The following is a 12342-nucleotide window of genomic DNA, read 5'->3' as shown; positions in this document are numbered from 1 at the left end:
TTTTATAACCTTTCAGGTGCCACACACGCCCTTGAATATTCTGGCATGTGGAGGATGCTTAGGTATGCTTTCCCCAGATTATTAGGTCAACTGCCCCCCCCCTACTCCAACCTCCGCTCCAAAGACATACGGATCAGGACTTAGATGGAATGGATTTTGGTCCTGGGATCAGTTTCTAGAGAGAAGAAAGAGCCAAGGAGTAGTGACAAAGTGCAGACTACATGTCCACGTGGGAGGAAAATGGCAAAGGCTAGTGAAAGGGCAGATGGCCGGGAAGAGGTGGGAAGTGAGGGGACGAAAGCAGTAGATTTAATTACATCGAAGCACCAGGTCTGTTGCAGGAAGCAGGTTCAAAGGAGCAGACATCTAAGGTACCTCGGTCCCAGAGAGGAAAGGAAACAATGGGTGTAGCTCCTCCGTGAGAGGCGAGTGCATTAACTGTTCATTTGGGCGCTGTGCGTTAATTAGTGTGGCCCACCAGGGAACACTTAGTGAATTACCTCATCCAGGGCTCTAAGCGAATCCCCTGGCGGCATCAATGAGTTAATGCACCCCCCAAAGACCAACAATTTATCATCTTTTCCAGGGTGGAATCAAGCCTTGCCGATAATGAGCAGGTACACACACCTATCGTTAAAAAGAAAGAAAATTATTTCCCCTGGAGATCCAGCTTTCTACATTGGACCCCTGAGCCTTCCCTTTTACATTCAATTTTAGGAGTCTTTAGAAGAGGTGACATATACCTTGCTTAGGGGCAGAATGTTGGGGGAGGGTTAAGGAGTCTATGAAGTCACCTTAAATATCAGTGCTGCACTGGCTTTGCTCTGAGCTGATCCCCTGCTATACTTCCAACAAGGTCTCTTGTTTGTGAAAGCAGATGCTTGGCAAGTCTATATATGCCAGAGAGAACATCATTCAGTTTTACGTTTTACACACACGCCGGCTTTCTGGGTTGGCATAATTCATTAGCACAGTTTGCAGAGAGCTCCATAAAACAAGATCTGGCTTTAATGTTAATGTTCTAATGACGACAGCAATAAAAAAATATGTTGTCATCCCAAGACTACTTTCCAGGGCTGATGTTTATATTGTCTAAACTAAAAAACCAAACAAGTAAACAAGCAAAACACACAGATATATAAAAGAAAAAGAACAAGGAGGCTTTAAACTTCCAATTTGAAACATTACTCCCTGCCCCTCATAACCCTCCAACGGGAATGCTGTAGGTATAATAATCACAATAGTTCTTGGTGGGAAAAAGCTTCGTTTTGAATAACTTGCAACTTTATCATAGTATGCACAGTTGACTGCTGGTTTGTTTTCCGCTTTTAAGAGACACATTTTAAAACCTTACTCATAAAGAGGGGGTGGTGCCTTTGCCTGAGAACACCAGTACCTTCTCATAACACATTATGTCAGGGCACCAGGAAGAAGAATGAGTATGAAGTGCAAACATCACCTTTATTTTTTAATTTATTTGTGCACCCTCATCATAAATTCGTTTAATGTAAAACAAACAAATGCTTGACAAGGGTTTAGCAGGGGTTTCAACATCTGTGCAGATAAATGTAATTTATTCCTAATGAAGGAAAAGCAGTTTAGAGCAAGCCACGAAAACTGCTTTTAAAAACAGTTTTAAGGCGTGTGTGTGTGTGTGTGGAGACACGAGCAGTGGTTTCAAATGATTCTATTTCACTCACAAAACCTGCATGGATGCATTTTACAGTGAGACAGAAGCTTGCCTGTTACTTCCTTATCATTTCATGGTCTTCCTCTTTTTTTCTTTTTTCATTTAATGTAACCCTCAGCGGAGTTAAAAATCCACATGTTCAGACCGAACGTGTTTGTGTCCTTCAAAAGGAAAAGCAGTAGGCAGACTTTTGTAAACCTTCTTAGATACAAAATGAACAAAGTACTAATGGTATAGTCTTTTGGAAGAACGAAGCAATGTATATAACTTAAACGTGTTTGTAGAAACTTACATTTTTATTAATATTTCCAAGCTCACCAATTCAGCATTATAAAAGTCACTATGTTTTGTCAACATAGGGGCAAATATTTTACTAAGTACATTTTTGGGTATAGATTAACCTTTAACTTCTTCAAAGATAGTCTTATAATGACTTTATTGATGTTTTGCTTCAGATTGAAATTTGATTCACAGCATAAAAAGTGAATAAATTAAAGTGAACAAATACAAACTCTCCTTTATTTTGCCTATTGAAAGTCACACTAGGTTTACTTTCGGTACACTTCATTCATTTAAGCTGAACATTTCTAATGCCTAAATTCTTTGAGTGTTATATAATTACGTGGTATAAAACACAGATAAAAAGGAGTGTACAGAATGTGCTTTTAAAAAATGACTCATAAAAATGCTATCATAGACACCGACAACTAGCCCTGTTTAAAAATAAACTCTTGTCGAAGCTGGCACCGAGCTTCGAGTGTCGCCCCTCGGCCCCCAAGCCAATGCAGGAGTGTGGTTTCCAAACACAATGTAACTGATACTTTCAAATGCGATAAATGGAAAATGTTTGGTGTTCAAATAAGTATTATAAAAAGAGGAAATTCTCATCAAGTATATTTTTCAGCTTGGCTTAAGAAGTCAGGAAACTGTTAAGACTGGACAAAACAAGCATGCAGCCCAGGCTGTCTTTGAGGTTTGTCTACCGGAGCCCTGCAGGTGAGGGTGAAATTTTAGTTTCAGGCTTTATGTCTTCGGCTTTGCTACGATTGTGCTAGATTATTCCATGACGGTAATGTAACACTGGGTATCTGTGAGTGTATGTATGTGAAGAGAAAGGGGGAGGGGGAGAGAATGAATGGAGGCTTAGAAAAAAAAAAAAGAGGGTGATTCGGTAAGTGGGAGGAGAATTGAAAAATCACACCTTTCAGTCCACATTTTTTCTTTTGTTCAGTATTCAAGGAGAAACCATCCGGAAGGAAGAAAGATTATGACTATCTATAAACTAACTGTTTGACAGAGACAGAAATGCTGATAATGAGTGGTTTGTGTCTGTAGTTCTTGGCTGTTCACATCAGCAAGGGATGAAGGAAAACAGAAACTCTTGATATGTTTGTCTAAAGAGGTAGTGGTGTGACCACGAGCAGCGAGAGTTCAGCTGGAGTTCAGGGCAGATGTTGCCAGGAGTTGACGCTGCAGGAAAGTAAAATTGCTTCCGGATTCACCTCTTCCTCCCAGCTTCTCTTCCAGGATCATCGGGGTCAGGTTATGCTATGGCATAAGGTGACGATGTCCGTGGGGAAACAGGCTTTGAGCAGGATGCCCCTCTCCCGGTTACAGTCCAGCTCCTGGATAAATCCATACCAATAGATGACTAGGCCTGGCCCAAATCTGCAAGAACGCAAGAAAAAAACACACACGTGTAATATCAACATAGTTCCAAAAAAAGTAATCTTTGAAGCACTGATGATTAAGTGACATTATTGCATAACATTTTAATTTTGGTGGTTGTAATTATGATCAAAAGTAGTTGAACTTATACCAAAGAGCTTACTTAATACAAGTAGTATCACTGTGGGCAGATTTATTACCTTTCTTTCAAGGAACCTGAAGTATTTCAGATCTATGCCCTACCCTAATTACCTTTCAGTAAGATGTTGTGAGCTTGAGCCGATGTGACTGCTTAGCTGATGGAGGATAGATAGAACCAGGTTCAAAACGGTGATGAGCTGGGGAGCATCAAGCCTAGGATTTTAGTCTTTTAGCATTTAGAAGAACTCTTTCAAAAATGAAACTTAGTTCTTTTCAACTAAGGAAAAAGAAGAATGTTTGAAATATAATTTAAAAAATGGAACAACTTAAGGTCTTCTTCTGGTTATGCTCTATTCATGCACCAATAGGGTCAGAAGTCCCTTCTGTCACCCATTCTTTACAGTCTTCAGAAAAAATAAATCCATGGGATAATGAGGATCCCTCATAGAAGTAGAAGCCTTCTCCCTGACCCTTCATTCTCTGTATTACAACCTCTCTAACTGTAAAAATGACATGAAATTTGGTCATAGGTTCTTATCATAAAAAGAAGGAATAATGTCTCATAGATTTGTGACAAAGTATAGACAGATGCAGGCTTAAAACCTAAATCTTTCTAAATTGTGCCTCTGAATTATCTCCAATTTGGCGAGCAGCAGACTCAGGAAGTCGCCCTATAGACTACTTCACCCATCAGGAAGTTGAGACCTCTAGGCTGGGTTCATAAAGATGTAATCACTATCAATCACTGTGCACACAGAGATGTTTTGCACATCAGTTTCACGTTTTTCCTACTGAGAGTACTTAATTAAAGGGCAGCACTACTTTTGGTGTCGTGTTGCAGGAATTTTACAGTGAAATCATAAATTATGAATGTTGGGTTAGTAAAAGGATGTCTAAAAACAGAACTGCTTTCTGTATTCTGACATTACAGCAGGCTGAACCACGCTAGGCCACAAAGCTTTTCTTTCCATGATTTATTATATGCTGTGGCGTACTTGCCAAAACTAACAGTACAGGATGGGCTGCGAGATACTGTATGCACAGGAACAAGTTCAACTGGATGTCATGGAGCGGTTTATTTGGGGATTCACATCAGTAAGGTAGCCAAGTTGGATGCAAGATTAATGAAAACTTTTTGCATCCCCTCTGTGCATGGACAGAATCATGAGATGGCAAATCACCGACTGAACTTGTCCTATGGGACGCAGGCGCTGTGCACAGATGAGATGCCTTGGAGCATCAGGCCCTGAGACATTTACCCAAATTCAGGGCTGGCTGCGGATGTTCTCTTCTTCCTCAGTGTCTCCAAGGAAGTTTCCTTTGAGGTCAGAAGAATTCAGCGACATTGGCACAGGGTGTGTGGGCTCTGGTGCCTAAGTGCACACGAGAAGCTCACACCTGGATAAGAACTTGCTTCCATTTAACTGAGGGTTTCTTAGTAACTTTTATTCACAAACGACTGTCTGCAACTGAAACACAGACGATTTGGAATTCTGCTTTACAAAAACCTCTGTGATTATTATCAAATGATCTCAAATTTGTCAAAACAAGTCTGGGAAGAGCCGTGAGTCTGAGAAGCCTCAAACCTTCCCACCAACAAAGCGGCCCTGAGTCACAGCCTCGGCAGCCCTAACACTGAGCTCAATACATTCCTCCATTGTATTATGCAGCCATTCCAGAGACCATGATGTTCTTTGAAAGGCACTGATATTTTTACAAAGGGAGAAAAAATATGTGATCCAAACAGTCATGGAAAAGAACAAAGGAATATATGGGGGTCATAAACAACAAGCCCAGTGTTTTAAAGATTTAATAAAACAAAAACACGTATTACCAGCACTGAGAGAGCAAGAGCAGCTTGTGCCTTCCCCGAGCAGCTAAATCATATGCCAAAGAACGTGAAGCATGACAGCTCTTTACAAAAATGGCATTTCCTAGGCAGAAAAGCCAGGCCTGGGGAACACCTCAATGACCAGGAAAATGGACTTGTTTCACTTGTGAGGCAATGGATGAAATCTGCGACTCGAAAAGGTTTTTGCAAGAATGTAAATCTGAATGTTTCACGTAGTGGTTCACTACTAGGACCCCCTGAAGGTGGTAACATGGGTCTCTGAACTGTTTTCAGTACCTATGGCTAGTGACTCCTAATGAGGCTCTGCCATGTATCCAAGTGTGTGTTTCTCAGCTTTTGGGTGAAATTCCACTAAGTACTACTAGCTCTCTCATGTGGCTCAGAAGCTCTGATCGAAAATATGTGCTTAGTCAATTAAAAAACAAGGAAAGACAACTTCCCTTTCTAAATGGAGATTGGCAGACAGAGGCTTTCAGATTATGTGGCCTTTGAGTGGCGAAAATAATAGAAACCTTAGAGGGTGATGAGTTTTGAAATTTAATGGCAGAACAAGATCTGGCTTTGTTCCTGATACCTACTTGAGTGCATTTCTGAGCTTTCTCCAACTTCTCAAAATCCAGAGATTATCAGATGCTGGCAAGATAACCTTTCAGCAACTTACCTGTCTATGAAGAGGCTGACCATATTAAGTAACTTTATAGAATTAATTACTTGGTTATCTGAATTAACAGCAGGGAACACTTTGGTTGACAATTTGAAAAACAAAGCAAGTCAACTCTAGCGTTTTCTTCTGAAAAATGTATAAGATGGAAGAAGGAAGAAAAGGACCTACGAAATTTTAATGTAGGTCAAGTACGTGTTTGTGGGTGGAGTGATTTCATGTTTTTGATGCCTATTACCATTTTTTTTTGTGACAGTACTGGACAAGAATGAGATCACTGGGAAGGCAAACATAACCTTTGTGACCAATAAAAATCAAAGAAACTATTAACGGTGTTTAAAAGAAAACACAGTCCCTGGGTCTGAGGAAATGTGCAAAGCAGAGGGCTGGTCTGCTACCAGGAGAGCGGCAGCCTTCTTTACCAGCCCGGGGACACACAGTAATGGGATGTATACGGAGATCCGAATTGATTCTGTAAACACATTTCAAGGTTGACTATAACTTTAATGTTACCATACTCATGGTCAAGTAATAAGATCAAAGACTCCAAATGAATTTTAAAAACTCCTGTGGAGCAGACACTGGAATGTCAGTGACTTTTGAACAAGTAATTTTGCCTGCAAATAAAATACCACTAAATTAGCAAAAACAACAAATACCTCTTGAAAAAATGGGAGGTGAAAGTCAAGAGCCATGACAGACCTTGAGGGTATGAAAGATGAGGTTCCTCATAAATAATGACAACCTTATAAATGTGTTTGAAATGTGTTCCTCTGGGTTTCTCCCACTTTATTTAGAGAAATTAAATAGGAAACTGTGGAATGAAAGCCAGGTACCCTTTTGTGGCACTTGAGTGCATCTCTCTCCCAGGGATTATCTCTCTGTTTTACTATTTGTCTCTTTGCTATATTGTGACCCTGTTGAGGGCAAAGCCCATGTTTTATTTATACTTGTGCCCTCCGGGCCTAGCACAGGGTGCCTGGCACATGGCAGATACTCTGAGGGACAAGATGGAGAGCACTGAGTTAGCAAATATGAGATCCAACAGCTTTGAGCTGGTGACTAAATCGGTGACATTTCAGAGACAGGCATGGTGGCAGGACTCGGCTGTTATCACAGCTTGGCATTTTTATTAGTGACCAAGATGAGTACACTAATTGCATAGTTATGGATCATAGTGATAATAATAATAACAACAGCTACAACAATGTTAATTAGTAACACTTTCAGAACACTTACTATGTACTGGACACTGTTATAAGCGCTTTATACATTTTGACTCATTGAATTCTCAAGTCAACTCCATGAGTTAGGTACAATTATTGCCCCTTTTTACAAATGAACAAATTGAGAAGAGAGGCTTGGAGCAGTTACTAATTATAATACAATTATATATTTATATGTAAGTAATTATATGTAAATAACATATATAATCACATAACGTAATTAATCTTGCTAAAGGTCTCATAGCTAAAAAGTGGAGGAACCCGTTTTAGCACCCAGGCAGTTGTAGGGTCTGTAACTGACTCACTATGATACAGTGATCAGTCTGCTAAACAGGGTGACATAGTTTTACACTTTAACCAGAAAGGGAAAGGAAATGCCTTCTGTACTGGTTAGACCATACCTAGAGTGTTTTTGGAGGGTTCTGGTGTCATACTTTAAGGAGAATATCTCTAGCTTGGAACTGACCCAGAGGAGAACTCAAGGATTTTTGAGGAACTGTTAGAGAAACAGAGTATGTGTACCTTAGAAATGGGCACTTAGGGTGATAAAGTGCTCATTCACCATCTTCTGATTTTTAGGGTTACTGTTAAAGAGAAGGGATTCGACTCATGCTGTAGGTCTTGAGCACAGACTCAGGGCAATGTTTGAAAGTAACCAAGAATCAGATGTTGATTCAATATGGATAAAGATTTTTCTACAATTGCAGCTTTTGAAAACATGGAGTAAGCTGCCTGGCAAATTAGTGACATTTCTGTGACTGGATCTACTGAATCAAGGCTGGGCTTTTATCAACTTAAAAAATTGAGCCAACATATAAAAGCTGGGAGTTTTAACACGAAATCCTGCATATTCACCTTCTCTTGAGAAATCAATTGATAAAGCAGCAATCAGTTGGCGCTAAGTAATGGCTGTCCCCTTTAGACATGATATATGTTCTCAGGCTTGCCACAGTCTCCACCATTCTCTGCTACTCCCCAGTGCAGGGGCTCAGTGCCAGGTGACATTTATCATCATGCCTGTACTAGCGATTTTCTTCAATTGTAGAGACCCACTTCTTCATACTTACATCTCTATCAAATTTAGGGAAAAAAAGATAATCTCAGAGGGTTTCATGTTTCAAGAAAAATGCAAGAGGACACATTTCTTCTTTTATGTCCTACCTACTTCATGCATTTTTTTTTTTTTTTTTTTTTTTTTTTTTTGCCCACCTGTCCCCCGCAGGCATTGGCATCTTGATCCCTGCCTTGAGATCTAACTCAGAAGTTCTCAAACTTGGACCAGCGACCCTTCAGGGATTGTGAAGAGATTGCAAGAGATTCTTATGGTCACCAAGCACTATGCTCAGACAGAAAAAAAGAAATGTATCTTCTCTTATTTTAGGAATGTGGATAACAAAATAGAATTCACTGTATCTTTCAGTCATTATGTATTTTCTAAGTATTTTTAGATGGAATCTAAAAGCACACTTATAATTGCTGGGTGTGGAGGGGAGTTAGCAAAAATTATTTTTGTTTATTTTAAAGATTTTCAAATTTGGCAAGACTATGGCCATTGTTCTAATTGGTTCAATTTCCTTTTATAGATGTATGCGTTATGTAAAGGTGACTAGGACACACAAAGGCAACTCTATAATATGGGCAATGTTAAAGATGTGTGAAAATAATTAGCAAATTTCTAAGTAAACTGCACATAAATTTCATCTTCACAGTTAAAAATGACCAAGAAGGCAAGATACTTGGCTAATGCACCAGGTCCTATGTAGAACTCACTCTACTGAGAGCAGTCTCACCACTGCTATCTATAGGAAGAGAGGCACAGAAGAGAAGCATCAAACTAAACTGGGCAACAGCAGCAATGAACAAAGACAGTGGTCATGGTGCTGGAGTTCTTTCTAAGTTGTAACTAAGAGCTGCGGAGAGATAATGTGGTGGGCTGACTTCTAAGAAGGCCTCGATGATTCCCACCTCTTGGGACTCGTGCCCTTGTGTAATCCCCTCCCCTTGAGTGTGGGCTAGGCCTAGTGACTTTCTTCTAACAGAAAGAATACAGCGAAATGACAGGATGTCACTTGTGTGATTAGGTTACAAAAGACTGTAATTTCCACACACACACACACACACGCGCACACACACACACACACACACACACACACACACACATATATATATTCTTAATGTTTTCTCTAGTGCTGTGGTTTTGTTATTAAGTTTGGTTAAAGGGCTTCTGAAGTGGCAAATTTGAGGGGGGTGAAGATAGGGTATGGGAGACTGGTCACTGGCGGAACACTCTGCCAGTTGAGGACTGCTGACAACCAGGGAGGAGAAATTAAAACAAAACAAAAAAAAAGCTCAGCTGTGGCAATCCAACGCTATTCGGTGTTGGGGCAAAAAGACTGCCAATCTCAACAGGTGCTGAGGACATTCCAAGAAAAATAGATGCTGGTTACATTTTGTTCAGTTAAGAAAGGCAGTGTAATCTGTAAGATATTTTTAAAAGATTGTCACCAAGAATGTTTTAAAAATGGTACTTTGGAGAATAAAGTCTTAGTTTTCCAGAAAAATGTAGCTATCCTCAGATAGTCTCTGAGGGTGTCAGATTGTAAATGTTGGACAGAATACGGTATAATTTAGAAGTCATGTCTTTCAGTCCAAGGTTTTCTATAACTCTCTGAGAAACTCAGAGGTACAGATGGAAAATTTGGGCCCCCAAATTCAGGAAGAACTTGCTTATTTCTTTCTGAACTATATATGGACATATATAAAACCTCTTCCTTCCTTGCCATGCCCCTGTACTATCCTGTAATGCAGGAATTACTTGGACGGTATTTTCACTTATGAAGAAAAGAAAAGACTATTAACTTTCTATTGTAAAGACTTTTCTTTGAGGCACTTTCTTCAGGGAGTGCTGAAATAAAAGGAAGACGCAGGAATTTAGAGATTTCCAATCAAAGTGTTAGATACCATTTTACTAAATTAGCCCTAACAACCAACTACCTGGTGGATACCCTGAGGCCCATTTAGCTTCCATGTCTCCACAGATTCAGAAGGCCCTTGGCCAGATATTATATCTACAAAGATGCTGTCTAAATACATACAAAATGATTTCAGTAACGAATAACAAAGAGGTAACTAATATTCATGGCACACTTACTATATGACAGGCGATGTTTCAAGCGCTTTTACATGTGCAGACTAACGATCATCCCTATTTTACAGGTGAAAAAACTGAGGCACGAAATGGGTCAGGCTTTGAACCCAAGCAGTCTGGCTCTTTGGCTTGTGCTTGTAACCACTAAACTTTACTGTCTCTTATTATGCCCTGTACTTACATAGCAATTTATAACAGTCATTCAGCTTTTGAAAAATATTTATGCCACCCGTAAAATGGAAAAGAGAAGGGGCCCGGAAGGCAGGTGACCGACTAATCAAAAGCCCGATATATGAGCTGGGATTCACCTGTCTACAAGAAATAATTCTTCAGGTATGAAGCCAATAGTTTCACACTAAAAAAGTTTCTCTAGCGACTCATTTCGATTTAAGTGTCACCATGTTTAGGAAGTATATGGAAAAGCAACTTATAATTCAGGTAAAAAAAAAAAAAACAAGAATTATAGAATCTCTGCATAAAGTGCAGAGAAGAGAAATGTTTCCTTCTATGAGAGGGTTCAGAAGTTATGGAGCAGAATCTAAACATGAAGAGAGAGGAGTAAATTCAGAACACTGCTGCAGCCTGTTCATATTATTGGAAATAAACAGCTGGAATAAGTTATGAGGAGAACTGAGGGAAGCAGTGGGTCTAAGTGAGCATGGCAGGTAGAGATTTGCTTTCCCAGAAAAGAAAGTTCAGAGTTGCTAAATACGGTTGATATACTGAACCCCCGAAAGTCCGTTTTTGCTCCTAAAACACCTCTAGTAGAGAGCTGTATCTCACTTTCATGGCATTAATTTGGCTTATTGATGTTTTCAGCTCTTTGAGAAAATCACTACATATTTTTTTAAAAATTAGTGTTTTTTTAAAATCTCTTTTGATAATATAATATGAAGGTGGAATTCATATACTATTACTCAATTTCCCTCTCTACACAGAGTAAGGGAAACTCATGAAATTGATCTAATATTTCTCTTTTCAATGAACTGAATTACCACAATTACATAAAACAGATTCTTAATTCAGTATTAATTTGGATCATGTCAACAAAACAAACAATTTTCAGTGGAAGGATGACAAGAAGACTAGGGAATGATTTGATGATTTTAGTCAAGTTTCTTGTTCATGAGGGTCTTCATCAAATAATAGAAACAAAACGTAGCTGTATTGATTCTAATCTTTGTTTCCAATACAAATTATTTCAATTCATAGGCAAATAAAAAACTTCTTTTCCAAAAGAGGAATAGCATATATACTTCTTCCCTTTTTCTTTTTCATTTTGAGTTTCTGTGTGGGGTCTGGGATATCTTCTGAGGATGTGTATAGACATGTGGCTGTTGGAAGTCAATTGTTTCACCATCAAAGACTTGCATGTGGTTTTTATGAAGAATGCATTCTCAAACACACAGTTCGGGACGAAAGAGAAATATAAAACATCTTGTAATTGTTTTAAAATAAACTCTTACACTGTTTATTTAGTTTTAATCTGCATGTTGTAGATTGGTTATGCACTTGTTAATCACTATTGTATGTATCTTCAGACAGAGTTGTAAATAACTTTTCAGTCCAAGTGAAATATGCTTGCACATGTTTATAGGCAAAGTATGTGTGTATTTATGCCTGTGTGTAAATATGTGTACAATAATAATAGACTAGTGATCATGTAATGCAGCATTGTAAGTTTCTGGCACTATGGTCAATTTAGTACACGATGCAAATATTCTTTTTATTTTGTAGTATCTAGAGATGAAGTAAAAATATGACTTGGCTGTTTCATTTACTTTCTTTGCTTGGCAGGTCTGTATCTGCAAACTGAAATGACTCAAGAAGAGCCCCGGTTATGAGTATTCTCTCTCAATTCGGGAATCTCCATTATTAAAAATGCAACTCTCTTTGTAACATCAATTCATTGTATATAATTTCGAAAATAAAAAAAGAAAAATATAAATTCTGATT

At 38.9% G+C, this 12342-nt stretch overlaps 1 protein-coding gene across 2 annotated transcripts in view; it reads right to left on the bottom strand.

Moving 5' to 3' along the window:
- Nucleotides 1-1455: 1455 nt before the first annotated feature.
- CDIN1 (CDAN1 interacting nuclease 1) overlaps nt 1456-12342 on the bottom strand; it is a 204289-nt gene continuing 193402 nt past the window's right edge. For both annotated transcript variants that reach the window (XM_016139596.2, XM_016139598.2), the window contains one exon: nt 1456-3358. In XM_016139596.2, coding sequence (XP_015995082.1) covers nt 3229-3358 — 130 coding nt within the window. In that variant the 3' untranslated portion in view covers nt 1456-3228. The remainder of the gene's footprint in view (nt 3359-12342) is intronic.

Source organism: Rousettus aegyptiacus, unplaced genomic scaffold, assembly GCF_014176215.1.
Source record: "Rousettus aegyptiacus isolate mRouAeg1 unplaced genomic scaffold, mRouAeg1.p scaffold_m13_p_3, whole genome shotgun sequence".
Lineage (NCBI taxonomy): Eukaryota > Metazoa > Chordata > Mammalia > Chiroptera > Pteropodidae > Rousettus > Rousettus aegyptiacus.
Note: the sequence above shows the minus strand (reverse complement) of the source record. Positions and strands in the feature narration are given on the sequence as shown.